At 37.1% G+C, this 20,515-nt stretch overlaps 1 protein-coding gene across 1 annotated transcript in view; it reads right to left on the bottom strand.

The window, feature by feature from the left end:
• The window catches only part of LOC121321208 (rho GTPase-activating protein 31-like), a 33,675-nt gene extending 16,029 nt beyond the window's left edge, over positions 1-17,646 (bottom strand). Inside the window, exon 1 of the mRNA XM_041260109.1 lies at positions 16,711-17,646. Coding sequence (XP_041116043.1) covers positions 16,711-16,810 — 100 coding nt within the window. The 5' untranslated portion in view covers positions 16,811-17,646. The remainder of the gene's footprint in view (positions 1-16,710) is intronic.
• Positions 17,647-20,515: the final 2,869 nt, after the last annotated feature.

The following is a 20,515-nucleotide window of genomic DNA, read 5'->3' on the forward strand; positions in this document are numbered from 1 at the left end:
GAAGCGTACATTATTCTGATTGATCAGCACAGTGTTGCATAATCATATAGTTGGCTGATCGGACAGCTGAAATACAATATACAGAGAGTGGCTAGAGGTTTGCCATAATCTCTACTTGCAACTCCTCTCCACAAAGAATACATATTCAAGGGGGGAGGCGTTCATAGTTTGATATACTTTTTAGGGTATATGTTAGATTTCTTTTATAGGACATGGTGGATTCTAATATCTTGGGATTAAAAGATTAGCCAATGTAAGGTGTGTTCATCCAGTATTCAGTATGAAATGTATAGAGATACAAACCCCAAGGGCACAATTAATAAAGGAAGTGACCAGTGTTATAGAGACACATGCTTGTCCAAAGCTAACGTACGTTTATCACGGAATGTGGATCTGTCTTGACACAGGATAATGTACCAATCTTTCCAGGAAACCAGAGAGAAGCTAGCTGGAATGGAAAAAGATGATGTGAAAACTTGTTGTTACCTTTACACTATCCTGTTTTCTTTTCACTGGCAGACTGGATGTGAAAAAGTTAAAACCTTATCAATCCTCAGTGACAGACATATAAAGAGCACTGTGTCATTTTTACCAGCTCAATATTGTACTCTTCCTGCATCCTGCACTATTGCCAAAACTTATTTTTTAACAATAATTGTCATTTTTCTGTTATTTGTATTCACATGACTGAGTCTTTAACAAGCTTGGGTATTGCTGCTAAAATCACTCCACTACCCAGCAACCACACTAACTCATAAAAACGCAATAGTCTGGGAGTTGTAAAAAACAACTTTGTGTTCCTTAGTCTGTAAAAAAGTGTGTGCATTTTGGTATACTTGCTATGTATAGGTAGTCGCAATATCAAAGATATTTGATTGTAAAAAGGGAAAGCAGAACCCTCCTGTTGGATTTCTTAAGCCTCATCAAAGCTTTTGTTGACTTGCTCTACTTGTGTCTTTATTCTGGAATTGGCTATTTAAAAAAAGCAGTGCACATGTTTTTGTGTACTTAAGGTGTTTGCTGCATTCAGATTTGTCCTTGCCCTAACAATACACTCCAACAGTAGTGTGGTTATTTCATTAAAACACCTTGGCATGTCTTATTCTTAAATATAAAATAAGACATACTGTATAAGAGGAAACTTGAAATAATTAACTTCAGAACACATACACACCTTTGAACTAAATTTACGAGTTGCCTCTTTCAAGTTTTATAATTTCAATAAATGTTTTGCAACTTTAAGTAAAATGGTGCAAATGGCACTTTGTATATTTGTGTACCTTGGCTCTCACACTAACTGAGTGTCCTAAGTCTTACCTATGCCCCTTACCAAAACTATAGCAAATCATAACACACAGTAAAAGCAAATCACATAGTATAGGGCTTTTAGTAGAAATTTAGTACAATCCATTGTAACTTCGTGGTTTAATTACAAGTTAATTTTGATATTTAGAAAAGTATCCACAATATAAATATAACAAAGCAGACAAAAAAAAAGAAGAAAAACAGAAACGCCTCCACTTTGTCACAGCTGAAAGGGTACAGAACCTTGATATTCATTTATTCCAAACAGGCAGTCTTCAGAGAAGACATTTAAATGAAGTCTACCAACAGGTTTCTCTTTGAATACAGTACATTCTCTAACCTAGAAGCAACAGAAAGAAAAAAAACAACTGAATCTGATATATGGTAGGTCCTACCAATGTCGAGTGAGTAAGTATTTTAATAGGTTTTTGGGGGTTTGAAAATAATTGTAGTTTACAGAGTTTGGAAATTCCAAAAAAACCCTGAATATATTTTATAAAAATGGAAAAAAGGGTAGTGCGGTTTCCTCTCAAACAGCATTATTCATCACTGTAACTGCTCCCTCAAGGGCGCATGTCTCTGCCACTTTCAACATGGAAATTCAACAGCCTTTATTGTCTTTATTGTCTGAATAAGGATGATATTATGGTTAGCTTTAAAGCTTTAAACCAACATTTAATTTGCTTTTTTATTTTTCTGAAACTTGAGTACATGAGTGCATTTTTTTTGTGGAAGAATGCGAGTTCCAGTTGCAAAGCTTTATTTTATTTTATTTATTTATTTTATTTCTTTGTAAATTGGGTTTTTTAGAATTTACTGTAATTTTCTAATCAAACCAGGCTTTATATAACTCAAGAGTTTAAGCTTAGTGAACTGGGTGTTGTGTGATAAAGGTTCATTTTTTAAAATTAGGTTATTTCGTATTAGAACTTTCATCCAGGAAAACTCTACCACAGAACATTCCAAGAGAACAGCTAGCTTTTATAAAAAGGGAAGCAAAACAATGAAAAGAAAAACAAATCTGTAAGTCAGAGTTTTGAAATGTTTAAATTAAGAGTAAAGCCACTGTTTAACAGTTTCTAATTGTGGTAAAACCCTGATTATCAGGTATTAGCTTAGAAGTCGTTTGTATGGCGATAACTACCAGTTGGTAATCTCTCTAATCAGGGTGCTGTTGCTTAAATCATTCCCTCAGCATTTAATTGATAATGAGATTTTGTTCAAATTGTCAAAGTTATCTTTTTATACAACTGCAGCTTATTGGGGAAGTTTTCAGTTAGGGGTCGTTCAAAATGAATTGCTCTTTATCAAGACCTGCCACCCCAAAAACGTACATATACATATATTGATCACTGTCCATGTGTAGAAATACCTACATTACTGTACAGGTTCACAGACCCTAACTAGCCTTACTGAAGGTAACATTATGGTCTTCCAAGATTAGTGCTAGTCATGGCCTCATCTAATTCATTGACATAATCACAGATACACACTTTAAAAGCACTTTATAATGAAGAGAGTATGAGTCCTAATTATGAATACCATGTTCTCAATTCATAAAGCTCTCAGACAGTATTACTTTTTCATTTTGCTGTCTGATTTCTGGCATTAAGGTTAAGGACTCATTATCTTCGCCCCCCACCCCCATTAACCTTTATGTGATTGATTCTTAAAGGTCTGAAAAGCTATAAACCTGTGTCTGTGAAGATTCAATAACATTGTTTTTCTTCACAATTAAGTGTCTTTTTTAAGCAATGAAGCTGAATAATCCATTTCAAACACGTAGTAATTAAGTTCTCTTCAGAGTAAATGAAGCTACTATAAAAAAAGTGTAATGAATATTCAAAATGTTATCTGATTACCACAGAAACCTCCAAGCCACATCCCTTATCCTGTTCATTGACAATACAGTCCCCCCATGACCACACAGTTCTGCGTTATTCCTTCTAAACAATTCCAACGGCCTTGTCGGACAGGAAGTGTGAGACTGTTTACATAATCCAAATCCTCCTTTCGACGACAATGAACTTCTGTCAGCTTAGTCTGTAAATATATATCATATTTACATAAGTCACTCACAGATGCTTCTGAGTGTTTTGTGATATATATGAGGTGGTCACTTGAGGAGTCTGGATGAGACATGTTTTTGAAGTACTGATAATCTGGTATCTGTCCACATCTGGTACCTTTGCCTTGAACTGAAAGCTGATTGACTGATGGTACTTGCCATTAATTCATAAAACAATATTTAAAAATCAGTTGTTTTCATCAATTCAATTCATTGTTACTCATTAATCTATTAATTTTTTTTTTTATTAATTAGTCATTTAGCAGATGCTTTTATCCAAAGCAACTTACAGAGACTAGGGGGTGAACTATTCTTCACAACTTTTCCTTTCTTTAACCACTGGACCAGCAAGCCAACAAGTTATTTGCAGTACTGCAATGTATGCCAAACCCTAAGAGAAGGCAATATAATTCACCCAATAGAATCTGATGATATCAGTCTGTTGCTTGGCTGAATAGAAGCAGACCAAACTGCCATTAAATGGCTAGAGTTTTGGGGTGGGATCAGTGAATAATTGCATGGAAAATATGTGCAGAAAGATTTTAACGTTTCATGTCCTCTGGGACTTTCTTCAGCTGCTCAAATTTATGAGCCCAACAATTACCACCTTTAAAGCACTGTTGAATTGCAGAAATATGGTGCAATAAATTAAAAAAACTACTGCTTGGATTATGCTTCAGACACATAACAAGGAAGGAGGGTGCAGCTAAGTGAAGTGGGGCAGAGTTTCCATACCCTACTCATTCATGCCAGTCTCCATTCCAATCACAAAATAAGGCAGAATGCAATATTATAAGCATGGAGGAAATTAACTCTGGAAAATTCTGGTAAAGAAGTGGTTAATATAATAGCATCTTATGCAGTACAGTCTAATTTTCCTATTGTAAAATAAATTCACCATCTGCTGTTCACATTAAACAGGATATTGGGTAGTTCTGTTCTCTATCGAATTACTAGTATCACATTTCTTATCTAATAAAGAGGAAATAATTGAGGGAGTTCCTGTTGCAGCAAAGGCAAATGTTACAGGGAACAACCTGCAGGATTACAGTATTTTCTTTGGTAAAACGTCATTGGGTTTGGGTTTTGTGCCTGCTGCAGTGTAGTTTAGCCACATTTAGGGTGTGTCCCAGGTCACTTATGTGAATACAATTCCATCTAGATATTTTATATATATATATATATATATATATATATATATATATATATATATATTATATATATATATATATATATATATATATAATGTATATATATATTATATAGTAATATTGAGGGTAGAATTATGACTAACATTAGTCATTGTGATGCCCAAATGTATCATTTAACTGTCATTTTTGAATTATTGTTTAAATAATCAAAATTAATCTTACTTCACTGAAAATAAGACCTATATACAAAGTAGGATATCTTTTTGTTATTATGCATTATGTTTTATGCACCAAGTATTTTTAATTCCATAATTAAGACACAACTGTTTTCCGTGTTTCATTGAAAGAAAAACAACTACAGTCTTAAAAGGTTTTCAGAATCACATTTTGCAAAACTTTTGTGGAGTCAGCTTCTTGATTTCTTATAGGTCTACCTCACAATGTATAATTGAGTAGTCAAAGCTGTTAATGAACTGTCAAACCCAGTTTGGAAACATAGTCAGTCCATGCTGTCTGACACTTTTAAGTCCATTGCCATTGGCATTAGCTATAGATACAACAGCAGCTTGTAACTACCAGTTCCAATAGAAGAGAAAAAGCCAGTATAAATATAAAGACAGGGAACACAGGAGACATTGGATTTCAAAAGAAATAAAGTGCATTGGTTTGTTTAATTTTTGCCATATGCAAAATCAATTATAATATCTGTTAGATTTTTATTTCAGCAAGACATATCAACACACAATACCAGTCTGAGACATATAGGTGAGTGAGAGGTAGTGAGAATCTGAGCCCAGCCCATTCTAGTTTTACGCCTGCAATCATTTACTTTCACAGGAAGCATCTGAGATATGGGTCCCTGAGGATGGGCCTATAGAGTTGATTTAGACAATTCCAAGCCCCCCTGCTTGTGAATTTTAGGAGTGTACCCCAATGCAGTGGTTTTACAATGAGAATCCAATGATTCTGTACTATAACTGCATGGGCCACAGTGGTAATATCTTCATAGTTTCACATACCAAGGGTTCCACAATGTTATAAACCAATACGCACTTGTTATCCGTTTTTCTATGGTATTATGTGCCCTAAATGTTGGCTTCCTTTGAATGCTACAGGCTTTTGGATTATTTATAGCTTTCAAACAGTGTTGTAATCATGGGGTGGAGACCTCTTTAGGGAACCCGGTACAATGCAGTATACAGTTTGTTTTGTGTAACTCTTTGTGTAGATGTACAAATATCTATATAACTGGTGATGAAAGTGGTTATTTCTGTCAATAAAGTTCTGAAAAAAAACATTGAATTAATACCCTATGTGAATTAAGTTTTTCATAGTGGATCAAAATGGAGCAGTGCCTATTTAAAGCAGCAGCTCTTTTTATCTGCCCAGGGCTTTGTTCTAACCATGCCTATGATTATTTCAATGAGCAGTCCAGATCTTTGTTTCAACCTGGTCTGTGTAGGTTAACTGAATGAAGTTTTCAATACAGCATTTACAATATGTCCCCTTAACTTAATAGCAATTCGTGAGTTTGGAATTGCAGGGTTCCAAGTACCATAAGTAAAGTTTTCATAGGTCACATTTGAATGTTGTTCAATAATATCTTTGTCTGCTCTATCCCTGTGTGTTCATCACCTGAAACACAATTCATATCCAGATTACCATGGGCCCATCATTCATTCTGGGGGGATTTTTTCAAGGGGTGCTTTTGCAGATAGAACCGTGTAACTTAACAGTTATCTTTTGAGGTGCATAATTCCATTTGACATTAACATCGTTTTCTTATTTTTTTTTGTTTTTAAAAATGCATAACTGATCATGCTTAACAACAATTTAACATTTTATTTATTTATTTTTATTTTTTTCCTGGAAAACATAAGCAATACATAAAAAAAGGATTTCATTACGTCTTTTTTTAAACAACTTCTTAAAAACCACATTTCCTCTCCTATCCATAGAAATTTCATCATAGCCTTCCAGTCCTAGTAGAATCTCTCAGATGGGTAACATGTTTACAGCAACAGATCAACAAAAGTATTTAATTATTTTTCAATATTATAAAAAGATGTTGTGGTTCCATGTTAATTACAATTAGAATGCCTATTCTTGAATGAAGGTGATATTCTATCATTTATACAACACAACACGGTTGCTTCTATATAGCACTCTTCGTGCAGAGCATCCCAGGGCTCTTTACAACACAAACTCAAAAACCCATTGGCCAACCAGCCCAGCTCACAAATAAGCCAGCTCAAACAAATCTGTTTTGAAATTTAAAAGATTAAATTGTGCCCTGCAGTAGTGCCATTCCACCACTTGAAAGGACCCTTGACTTTATCTTTCATTGCTTCTGGTACAACTCTTCTGGGATGTTTGCCTCCCTGAGGACCTGTTATTGGGCTTTTCTTTTGGGGTATATTCTGGCGAGATCTACCTCCCAGGTAATATTGTTTGCAGACCCTGACTCTACTGCCATGAATACTGAAGAAGTACTTAAATGAAAATTTACAACGTGAGATTTTACTTGTTGTAGCTCTCACCTTGGTCTAGTATTCTGTGGTAGTAGCAATCAAAGCATACTTTCTGTCCTGAGGTAAACTATAGTTGCTATATATTTTTCTTGCCGCTGTACTTGCATAAATTCTCACAATCTTGAAATGGTTTTACAGTGTTTGTCGCTATATGCTTTCCTTCCTGGCAGAGTTTCTTATTTTTAACTGAATTCCATAACTGTGGGTTTGCTATGGTCTTTTTTACCTTTTTTTTTATTAGTCCCTGCATCTAAACTGCTCTGCGGCTGCATAGACCCTGCACTGTTGCAAAGATAGGTTTGTAATGGACTGTTGTCACTTGTTTTCTGACTGTGGGGACCCCTGGTGTGAGCCACTGTCTACCTGAATCTCCTCTTTGATTTGACTGAAATATAAATGGTATGTATCAGAATGTTGTAATAACTAAAATGATAACAATCTCATTTAATTTGTATTTATTTATTTTTAATTTAGTAGTCACCAATTAGTTTTGTGTTATTTTCTCCCCAATTTATAGTGTCCAATTATTTTGTTTAGCTCAGCTTACTGCTATCACCCCTGCGCTGACTCCAGAGGGGTGAAGACGAACTACAGTGGTCGCTGGTGTGCGGTGAGCCGAGAACACCCTGGCCGACCTAACCCCCCCTTCCCCCCGGGCGGCGCTCGGCCAATTGTGCGCCGCCCCCTGGGAGCTCCTGTCCTCGGTCAGCAAAGAAATAGCCTGGACTCGAACGGGTGACATCCAGACTATACATCCTGCACTCTACGCGACTGCTTTTACTGGATGTGCCACTCGGGAGCCCCCACATTCTCACCCTCTATAATCTATGAACCACAAATACCTTGTCAACTTACAATATGGCATTCAAAAACTGAGGGGAACGCAAATGATAGTTAAACTTAAGCTCTTTTTATAATTAAAGAGACTAGTACTGTATGTGAATATTTAATACTGTATGTGAATATTTAATACTGTTATTACAGAATGAACGACTTGGAATAATAAGTCAGATTTATTAAATGCACTATATGCTAAGGTTTAAATAGTCTTCTTGGGCTCTCTCTCTTACTCATGCTGTCATTTTCTGCCTTGACAATATTAAACTCATGAAATCAATTGGTAAGCACCCTTTCCAGACCTTCTAACAACCCAAACCATCTCTATGTATTAACTTATTTTTAGAATATACCTGTAATTCATTAAACTGCTCTAATAGTGTTCAGAACTATCCATGACAGCATTATTGTCTTCTTGTCAGGATTGCTAGAGCTGGTCTGGTGGCACTGTTCTAAAAACTCAGTTAATTGGCTGTTCAGCTAATAAGGGGATTTCTGATTGGTGGAGCCGATTTACCTTTCTGATTCAAACTCCATGGCAGGATATGTAGTTAGAACTTTTTACAGCTTATATTTTACCACATGGTTGACATAGCTTCCATGTATTGAACATGTTGTACAGCACAAATGCTTTAGATAGAACCTTCCCACTACAATCTCAACATGTTTACCAACGCTGTAATTTCAAGCTCACGAACAGTTGAGCAATATCTGCCCATTCAACGTGTATGCTGAAAATAAATTGAATATTATCTAAACATGTATAACGATAGTAGACTTGTGTAAACACAGTCAAGAATGCTGATCTATTTTGTGACAGTAAATTGTTTTCCTTATTACCATTACTTTGCCAGAAAGCTGTTTCTCTTGCATTTCCAGCTCTGTCACTCAACAGGAGACAAATCTCTTTTATATTTCTCCAGGAAGGTCCCAAGTCTTTGGTTCCTGAGGAAGTCTCACTCTCAGCGTCAGCCTGTACTGCTCCTGCAGACCTGCTTAAATGGCAGGACCGCTGACAACAGGCTTAGGAACAGCTGTGATTTCAAAACCTGCGCTGCCAGACAACATCTCCAGACATGCCAGCTGGCATTTCATTGGTAGCATGACAAATGAGCACAAAATTATTTTTGTGACACTGGTATTTAACCCTTCAGCACTGTATTTTATGAGTTTAAACCATTCCTAGTCAATAAAATCTGAATTGTTAGTATTTTTTTTTTTTTAATATAATTTTTCAAGTGTTTCTACATTCACATACAGTATACTGTTCTCTGTTTCCCAGTATGCAGTTTCATTAAAGCCACCAATGGTGTATGGATATCTACCAGTACCAACTGAAAAAAGTGCCAGCCAGTTATTCAGAAAGGAAATCACGTATTCTTACTTTTCCTAGTAAGTTATATAAACAAAAGAACAAACCTGTCTGGAGCACACCATTTTGTGTTGATGTATCAAGTTCTGGAGGTCATTGGCAAAAGAGTTGTTGGTAGGGGCTCCCGAGTGGTGCGTCCGGTAAAAGCACTCCGCGTGGAGTGCAGGATGTGCCCTATAGCCTGGAAGTTGCCAGTTTGAGTCCAGGCTATTTCACTGCCGACCGTGGGGGGCGGTGCACAATTGGCCGGGCGCCACCCGGGTGGGGAGGGACATATGGTTGGCCAGGGTGTCCTCGGCTCACCGCACACCTGGCCTGTTAGGCTGGCCTAACAGTATATGAACCTATAGAATACATTAACTACTGCTACAATGCACTTTCTGGCTGGGGTTTTCACTTTGAATTTTTGGGCATTTACAAGTTCACATGATGGCAACAAGATAAGCATCATACATTCTTAATATCTGGGCATTTAGTTTGGCTGACAAACCAGCCATCTGAAAGGTTCTTTTAATTTAACTTCTCCCTTAGCAAGTAAAATATAGTAAAATCTTAGTAACAAGATAAGAAAGTCATGGCAAACCAGGGTAAGCTATGGGAAATGCACAGTATAACTGTGGGAAAAGCATGAGATAAATTGCATACTTTTAAAAAGTCTGTTGTAGAAAAAAATATGTTTTGTGGTCAGGTAAATATAAATTCATGGTTCCAAAACAGCAATAGACCCACACTTTTTGGTTGAAAAGAAAAACAGGCCTGTCCCTGACCTCTTTCTTAAATGCAAGAGCAATAGACACACACTCTGTTACACCGATCAATGAGCAATCATTGTGTCCACAGTATTGAGGTAGGACAATAAATAATAAAGAATTAGTGGGAAAACAAGCCTTTTCCTGGCCTGTTCTTTGACTGCAAGAACACATGTTATTTTCAGACAAATGCCTCCGAATCATAATTACAGTATGAAATTATTGCCCCACCAAGTTATTTGTAACACCTTTCTGTCTTGTTCTACCTATTTATAAAAGACGATCGTTGTGGCTGGGCAGAAGCCCTGCTGCTGTAAATAGTGTGTGTGGGGGAATGTAAGGTTTGCAGGGATGGGGTTAAATCTGTCCCTGCCCGCAATCACAGGTGTGGCCACACCCCCAATTAGATTTGGTGATTGATGCTAATTTGGAAGTGGCCACATGTGTAAAAGCAAGGAGAAATCCTTTGTTTGAGAGAGGTAGTTCGGAGAAGAGCTGGAAATAGCAGGTTGCGCTCTTGTGATGGCACTGCTTGGGTGTGTTTCTTTTGTTTGTTAATGGATTTGTTTGTTTAAACCTTAATTTTGGCCCTCATGCCCTATTTATTTGCCTGTTTTGTTTTTTACAAAGGGAATTACAGTTGTAGTACACACCCACCATTTTGTTCTTGTTTTATCTGCTGAATGTCAATTGTTAAATCTGTTGCGTGACAGCCTATCGTTCTGTTGCCAATTCGGCTTCAGCTCTGGGAAGTGCTGTCACAAAACCTGTTGTGAACAGTGATTTAGAGATCTGGATTAGCTATAGCTGCTATTTTAGAATTGCATTTCAGTACTAGCATGTCTGGCAAACAATTTAAAGTGAATATAAATGTGAATTCGGTCTATGACGTTTTTAGAATTACATCGTAATAACCAATTTACTCAGCCCATGTCTGGAACAGAGCCTTAATAAAACCTTCTATACTTTACCCACGTATCACTAAGGATGAGCCATTGTGAAATCCTCAAGAGCACAAGTATGTTTTAGTCTTCAGTGGTGCTCCCAATAAACCGTTTTTAATATAATTATGCTTTTCAGTCAACTTTCGCCCTGACCTTGGCCATAACCCCTCTATCAGCAATATAACATATGAAATGCACTGTACCCCCAAGACAAATATCAATACCATAAATCACTCACAATTTCCCATGGATACTTTAATGCTATTACACACAGACTAATACACAATTTCTCAATTGAGTTCCTTTGAAGTAAGTATTGATATGAATTTGTATTGATTTAGGGTTTAGTAGCAATAAGCATGGAGTGTATTAAAAGCAGGCAATGAATTACCTTGTTTAAATGTAATTTAATCATTTTATGTTCAACAGATTTGTGGCACTGTTGTATTCTGATTATATATATATATATATATATATATATATATATATATATATATATATATATATATATATATATATATATATATATATATATAGTTTATTAGCCTGAAGGATGCTGTGTCAGAACTTCCAAAAAATCAACTAATTCCCTGCCTGGTGACATATTGCAGAGGCAAACAAAGTGAAAAGAATTGTGTGGCTCTGAATGCAGTGTGTGTCTGCCAAATCACGAATACCAGCAGGGCATGGAGAAGCAATGCAGTTAGGGGAATAAATGAACAGTGTTCAGACAATCAATTGACTCTCTGTTGAGCAACAATACGTGATTCTGTCAATCGGATTAATGGCCTCAGCCTTGGGACAAACTTGAGTAATTTCACTTTCTTGTGAAAGACAGAGGGCTCAGTCACTATGGATGAGTGACATCATTACAAATTATTGGATCTGAGTGAGAGAGAAAGTGAGAAGTTCTGAATTTTATCAAAGAACGTCATCTGCTCAGTTTGTCCTCCTCAGCAGATATCAAAGGATCTGTTAAAATGTCAGCCAATGTCAGAGGAGTGAAGATAAATATTCTCATGTTAGTGTACGGAACAGGAAAAACACACATACTGTACACCTTGAGAGTTCATATCCCAGTGCTGAGCATCTATGGCCTTATTTTGATTGTTTTTCATTCCTGGTTAAACCAGAACACTGATTTGTTTGACAGTGGTGGGCTATGATGAGATTAACTTTGTATGTGTTTTTTCCAGAACTGGGCATTTGCATGAAGTCAAGCCTGAGACTGAGGGAGACAAAAACAATACAAGTGTGCATCCATAGTTACAGTGTAACAATAACAAACACTTGCCACAGTACATCTTAATATTCACATCAGAGGAGACTGGAGTTACTAAACTGAACCTCACATCTGGTGAAGAGCTTGAATTATTTGCTCCAATGAATGCCTGAAGCCCTGAACATCCTGTTACACATACAAGCTGGTTAGGAAAGCTCCAGTGTAAAATGCGCTCTCTGTTCGTAAAAGAACAAACACCATTCACTAAATAAAATAATTTGGGTAAAGCTGTTTGAGTTTGAGATGGTGATATTGAAGAAACTTTGTTTTATTTAAAGGCTGTTTTCTTACGATTGTAAACTGTTTTGTTTTTTGGGGTTATTATAGAACAACATGACCTTTTGTAGACAGCTTATACTTACCATTAAGTTCCTGCACACTCATTCCACCAGCTAAAATAAGGCCAGAACTGTGTGTGTTAGTACTGTGTGTGTATGAACATCTGTTCTCTTGTCTATTTTAGACAAGTTATCAGCCAACAAAGTCAACATCGTTTAAATATAATCCATGAATTCAAGATTACTTTCATTTCGTTATTTAAACTGAATTCAAAGTGGATGCTACTGGAATTCTTCCGAATGCATGCCAGTGATGTTAGCATGGATGAATTAATGAAAGAATTTATAGTACAAAAAGATTTAATTAGCTTACTAAAAAAAAAAATACACTTTGAATCTATTTATTTTCCCAGATTAATGAATGATTCATATATCTACAAAGACAGTTAGAAAGACTTCTAGTTGAAACTTTGTATAAGTATTTTCTACATTTTTTTTAAAAATATTACCATATATACTACTATTGTTCTATAGTATCTATAGGCTCACTTGTGATAATAACAGACAACACCTAGACGACCGCAAAATCACTTAACCTTCTAGCCTGACTGAAAAAGTCAAAGAAGTCAACTACATTGCATCTCAAGTTGTTGTCATTCTAGAATCAGCTGGGAAGCAGCATGCATTCTGCAATGAAAGGCGCATGTGTTTTGTGTTATCAGCATGTCTTTCTCTACCAACCACTTTACAAAAAAACTACCATCAAAAGGTCAACCTGCACCCAAGATTTACCAAGAGCTGTGGATAATTACAGGAATGCATGAAAAAATTGTGGCTGACAGATTTCAGCGCACCAAGAGTACTGCATAGCTCATAGTCTTGCAGATGTGATAGAAGAAGGTGCCAGGCTGGTGAATGTTTGTGAAATTAATAGAGACTGTGTTTCTGAAGGATTGTTTCCTTAATCAAATATTCCTGTTTCAATTTCTTCATTGTTATTTAGTGTGCCTAATTATTTTACCCCCAATTTCTACTCAATTTGGAACATCCAATAATTTATTTCCCTCACCCCAGCAATTTCTAAAGCCTGTGGTTTCTCTTGCTAAATATGATTTGTATTAGAGAATTTCTTCTTTTTGTTTTAATTCACTTAGTTTCAGTCAGGAAAACTCATGTGATAGAGAACAATATTTATTAAAGCTGAGACAACAAATACTATGTTTTATATATATATATATATATATATATATATATATATATATATATATATATATATATATATATATATATATCTTTGGCATTTGGCCTTGCCCTTCGAGGTACCCCTGCCCATAATTGAGTTTGCTGATAGTGGAGAGGCTGACTATAGGGAAGCCATGGGCAGGGGGGCAGAATAGCTGCATTCCCCCTTAGACAAAGCCAGAAAACAGGTGGAGGCTGGAGAGGAGGAGGTGAACTCTGGTGTACATCAAGGATAAATGGATTAAGGTAAAATATAAAGCCCGTTCTAGCTGATCATTGGACGTGTTGTTTATCGAATGACAAATGAGGTACTTGCCATTTAACAGACAAAGTTGTGGTAATGAGGATGTCTGATATGCTTGATGTTTATGATGTTTAATCTAGCTTAAAAGCTTAAAAAAAATAAGTTTACAGCAAATCCCTCATGTTCAGCTGGTACACCAGAGTGTAACCATTAACATGTCCCCCTGCAACACTCACCCAGTGGATGCAAAACAGCTATGATATTTCATACCTGTACCAAGTTGCTCTTTAACATTGTGGTAAGTACAGGAGAACCTCAGCGTTACGAACACCTTGGGAATGGAGGTGATTCGCAAGTCTGAAATGTCCATAATTCTGAAAATGATTTTACAATTGTTTTAATAAAGGTGTATACCTGCTGTATACAGCCTTAATCTGAAGAATAAAACAAGGATACAGCACAGTAATGCAAACCCATATTGCTATGGTTTGAAAGGCTTTAAAATTGTACTCTACATGGGAAAATTCTAACTTTAGCTTACTATTCAAATTGAAACTGGAGCAAAAACACAGACTTAAACATCCAGGAAAAGCTGGGTTAATGTATTGCTTGTTTTTATTTTATTAAATTTTAATCTAAATGCATTCATTCACTTTGCTCAGTCACTCAGAGTCCTTTGGCTTGAAAAAATAACTTTGCTTGGTTTAAACTAAAATGTTTCCAGTAAAATGGCTTGTACTTGCTTCGAAATCTGCCTCACACCTGTCTGGATTTGTTTGTTGTTACAGTAATTTTGCCTTCTACATGACCAGCACGCCGCTTATGAAGTGCTTTATCGAAACTCTTTTCATCAGCTTTACGAAGGATATGTTTTTACTGCTCTGTTGTCTTTCACCTTTGCAAATTGTAGGATTTTTTCTTGGTTTTTTTTTTGCATTTAGCTGACAATTTCCTGGTACCATATTCCCATTGCTGAGTATGATACCGCAGCCAAGTTTAAAAAATATATTTTTAATGTTTTCTTTCAATTGAAAGCTTAACAAGTTTGCATTTCTCAGTTCTTACCGGTTCAGTAGGTTAAGGTGTTTTAAACTGGATTCAGGTTGGGTTATGGTTATGGTTGATGCTTACAGCTAAAAGTGGGTTGCTCAGTTGACCCGTCAGTTCGTAAGGCTGGTGCTTATAACTCTCAGATTCTGCTGTACTGGAAACTATAAAATAGATAAGGTAGTTTGTCTTCTGCATGGCTAACATCTGTCTAGTTGTCAGATAAACAAGACTATGTACCTCTTGCTATGACAGAAGGATATAGGGAATGGTATATGTCAAGATTCAGAAGAGAAACTGACAACGACTAGTTGCGTCACTTGATCTGCCCTTTGCTTTGCCTGCAACCTTCTCCAACATGTGACTGAGTAAAGTGGCCTGTTCTACTGTACACAGATTCCACATCAAATTTAATAAGCAGAAGACACTTCTCTTTTGAGCTGCCACTCCTGTTTCTGAAGCAAGGCATTGTTCTTGTGTTTGCCAAACTTTGTTGTGGACTTCCTGTCCTGCATCATTGTGTTGTGAAGTAGAAATAACCCTATGGTATGCTGTAGTGTTCTATACTCCGCCTTTGACAACATATCCAAGTGTCTTGCAATAACCCCCCACCCTCTACCCTATAACCCATACCCCCAAGCCCTACCACCTACCCCATACCCCATACCCCATACTCCATACTCCATGCCCCATACCCCAGACAGTTCCCAGTAAATCATACAGAAGCATGTTATAAAAGCTAGTTGTACGTTAGGATTTAATAGACATTATATTCCAGTCATTACTTAGTAATGTTATTTATTTTCTTAGAGGCTAGACATCCGAGAGCTTTAAACTCTTTACAGGTCATCTGTTGTTATTGTACCTCTGGGAGTTTATGATCCTGCGTTATCCAATTAGTGAGCACCACTACAAGTCTTTTTAAGAATAGATCCATCATTGTGAATAATGTTGAGGGTTTTTGTTTTTCAAATTGAATATAATTACTAGTATGTGGGTAAAGTTTCAATAAATTAAGTCATGTAGTACTGTACATTAACAGAAAATTTACTGTTTAATGGAAATCTGCCCTTGTTGTATAAATAAGCAAAAACACACACATTGCATTTCTTCTAGTATCAAACAGGTCTATTCAATTCATTGATTTCATGTGCAATACTTTTACCAATCATTTAAGACTCTATATAATATAAATACTTTTTCAAAGCTCAGTTTGGAAACATGACAGTTAAACTGGAAAACTTGTTAAAACTGTGGACAAGCAAGAATGATAAATCAGTATAAAACACCCAGGACTGACACTGTATCTAAGCACTTGAAGATCCCACTTGCCTCGACTTACTAAAAACTAAAAAAAGTTTTGTCTGTTTCTGGAACTTCTGATGTAATAGAAAGCATCACTTCTGTGAGCATCGCTGTTGCCACTAAGATGTTTGTCAAAAATCAGAAACTGAATATCAGTAGTTATAATGACAGATTAATAATTTAAAAAAGACTTAATTCTCAGAAGCATGTCATTTTTTTTTGACAGCATCAATATAGCATCTCTGTCATGCTGGTTTGTATGGTTTTAATACTACATTAAAAGTTGAAGAAAGTTCTCAATTCCATGCAAAAGTAGACTGAACTGATAAGAAATAGACATTTTAAAGTGTCTTACCATCTTGTCCGGAGCTCTGTAAGTATTCGGTCAGGTCGCACCCAAAAGCACTCACAATCCCTTTCCTTTTAGATTTCTGCTTTGCTGCCTTGTTCTTCATGAGGGATCCCTGTAAACTCCAGACGAACTTCTGTTCAAAAAATTTGCAACGTCAAAAACTTGACCATTGGTCTTCAGAAAGATGAGAAAAATATCAGCAAATCCACATCAGATGCAGAGATAAATTTGACTTTACATCCTGACAGGTATAGCACAGAGCCATCAAGCTGTCACTAGCCTGCATGAAATATCCCAGCATTGCCGTTGTGTCCCACAAAATAATGATCTTCTCCCTCTTTAGCTGCTCTTTGCTGGTAAGCTCACAGACTTTGGCAGTCACTTCTAGTAGTTGTTAAAGTCTTAAAGTAGTGCATGGGGTGCTGAAATAAAAGGAACATTCCAGAATGATTTGTGTCTGTTCGTCAAGCTTCTGAGTTGCAGAAAGAGGTAGCAGCAGTAGAATGAGTTAACTTTTCTTGTTCTTTTTTTCACTAACTTCTCTTTGGTTTTCTCTTACTCTCCTCCTCCCTGCACCATCTCACTGGTCTACAGGCTTGCGCCTCAGGAAATGCAGTAACCGAGGAAGTGAGCCAAAGGGATGGTATTTAATTTTTTGCTGTTGCTGCAGCCAGAGTCTTGTTTGAAGGTTGTTGTTGGTGGTAGTGGTACTTGCTGGTTGACCAATTAGTGGTGGAGTCTGGTGTGTCAGGATTCAGGAGGAAGGCATAAGGGGGTGGGGGTCAGTAGTTGTTGCTCTTCTATTCTAAAGATAACGGTTCCTGCTCTTTCTTAGCAATGGCCCTGACAGGAAATCTGCTCTCAGCCTGCCCTGCTGCTCCCGAGCTACACCATTTCCTGTGGCACAAAGAGCCTTGTTTCAAAAAAACAGTCAGGGCCGACTGGAGAAAGGCAGGGAGGAGGGAAGGGGGAGGTTGGAAGAAAAACGTATGGTTCTTGTTAACTGCTTTCTTGCTGACTCTTTTTTTTTCTCTTCTCAAGAAAGTCATGCTGACCGAAGCCTCAGTGTTTACACTCTTCTAAATGTCTGAGTCTTTTCCTGCCAATTCCAATACTAAGGGATTAAGCCAGCTAAAACCCTCTGTTGCTGTGTTTTCTGTTCTTGAATCATTCAGTGAAATAAATAGGCTCAAACAATAAGGCTTTGTTTAGGGTGAAGCAAAACACACACACACACACACACACACACACACACACACACACACACACACACACACACACACACACACACATATAATAGCTACAGTAAAACACCATGTCTCACATAACCATTGAAACTGCAATTCAGTATGCTTAATGTTATACCTTGTTATCTGTTACATGTACCTCCTGCAGTCGCCTACAGAATTATTAGTCAGAAAATAGTTGTATAAACATGCACAAGTGTATATGATCAATTGTTATCTATAGATTTGACAAATCACTTACTCTACTTAAGAGGTCAGGGGTTGCTTGAGTCTTAATGTAGTCTGTCCTCAAAGTCCCTTATCAGCATACCGTCAAATACCAGGCTAATTTACACACCTCTCTGGTTTAGCAAACATTTTCAAGAGCTCATAAGAATGCTCATCCTTTGAAATTAGTGAAATCAGTAAATTTCAAGAACCTGACTGCTGTCTGTAACAGGGGGATGTTACCTGCGTGGGTCATCACTGAATAATAAGGAGTCATACACAGAGCATTGGGTGTTGACACGCCACACAGGCGTAGCCCTAGTGTCAGATTTAAAACAAAGCAAAGCTAAGAAATCCAAGTTTGCCACACAAGGCAAACACTTGCCTCACTAAAAGAGACGTCCTGCTCCAGAAACCTGCTTGATGAAACCCTCACTATACGTTTGGGATCAAATCCCCTAAACCTGCCAGCGACGGCCCCAGCTGGCAACCCCTTCACAAGCACTATCTTGGAGTAGAAAGATTTTGTCTAGTGGTCATTTTCTTCTGGAGCAGACACTCTCCTCGATGTAAACCAAGCAAGCTTTTGCTCAGCATGCGGCTGTGTGACCATGGCGACGCAGCCACCTCGAGCTGTGGCTCAGATGGTTTTTGAGATACGAGCAGGCTCCCTGGGCATGCCCCCTAGCCAATCAAGACCTCCCAATCATGTCATTGCCAGGTGAGCCTTCCTACTCAATTGGCTGCCTAGCAACATGTCTCCTGTTATGCGACCCACCTACTTTCACAAAGGCACACATCCCAGCAAGAACCAGTGACAGGGTCCTCCCTGTCACACTGTCTTTTACGCACTTCAGTCTTTTTAGACTGCTCATGTTGCCCTTTTCGATTGATTAAATCAAGTTTGCAGTTCCTGAAACTTTTGTCAACTGTTTTAAAGAGGGGTTCTGAATGTATTTTGATTTTTCAAAGCACTGTTTACCCAAGGGAAATGTGTATAGTCAATCGTCCAAGACAGTGTTTAAAAATAAATTAAAAACAGCCCTTTAAAAAACAGTCTTTAAAGTTGTGTGACTTGGGGCCCATTATCAGTGGTTTTGTAACTTCAAAAGTCACACAGAAAAAAATAAACATTGTAGAAATGGTTAACGTGAAGGTCTGTGGGAGGAGTGTTCGTGTGAGCCATATGTTTTCCTATACTGTCTTCCTGTTTACTAGCCTTGCTGGCAGAACATTCTATAAACTGCCTCAGTGTCGGTCACACACTGTAAGTGGACTTAGTAAAAACAACAGTGGAAGGGAAGATTGACAAAAACCTGTGACGATAATAAACTCACTCCTGTGAGTCATAGAGACAACCCCTGCCTCTATCCAGTACATCTTCTTAAATGTCTTTTGTTATTTATTTATTTATTTATTTGTTTAGGCAAAATGTCACTGTCACTTTCAATCCATTATCTTAAATGTGTATTGCCAAAAAAAAAAAAAATTGTAAAAATGCCAAAATTTCACTGCTAGTTACATTTAGTCTTCTCTGTTGGACGAAGTCCCACAGGTTTAGTAGTAATGTAACTGAACTGAGCCTGCTGCTGACTGATAAATCACCCGATGACTCATGTGACAAAAAGCATCTAATAGGGTTGTGCTAAACACCCTGGCAAAATAATGCTAGCTAAGCAAACATTCCACTTGACAAAAGATGGACCACTCAACAATGTAACAGGACAGTTGCAGGTTTCTTATGCAAGATGACAATGGGATGAAAGAATGGGAGTGATGTTTGTTAAAACACCTACATACTGGATGACACAATATATAGGTGTTTAAAGAACAAGAACTGTATGACACAATACCAGGTGGAGCCAATTGGAATTGGGTTTTGTGTGTGTGTTAACTTAGATAAACTTTAAAAAAAAATGTTTTCTTCCTCCTTTATTTTTTTCATAGGGAGAACGGGGCTGGTAAATAATGGGTTTGGGAGATGGCCAATGCATCTCCGTTTTATTACTGTGGATTACTGGGTTCCAGGCAGAAAAAGATAGTCCCTCTTTTTGATACTCATCCACCCAACCAAACCCAAGGAATCAGACAACATTCTTTGAGTTCACACAGAACCCATATACCCTCAAATTCGACATGATTTGCCTTTTAAATTCAGGCTTGTGTGCGTGCCTTAGCCGTTCTTTATAATATGTGACTCTTACTGTGAATAAAAAAAGCATATTTTATAATTTCAATAGAATCTAACAATATAAACTAACAAGTCTTAGTCTACAGCTATGACCAAAAGTTTAGCATTAGAATTGTATGATTGAGACATAATTAAAAATAAAATAAAAAAAACTAACATAATT

This window comes from Polyodon spathula, chromosome 9 (assembly GCF_017654505.1).
Source record: "Polyodon spathula isolate WHYD16114869_AA chromosome 9, ASM1765450v1, whole genome shotgun sequence".
Classification (NCBI taxonomy): Eukaryota; Metazoa; Chordata; class Actinopteri; order Acipenseriformes; family Polyodontidae; genus Polyodon; species Polyodon spathula.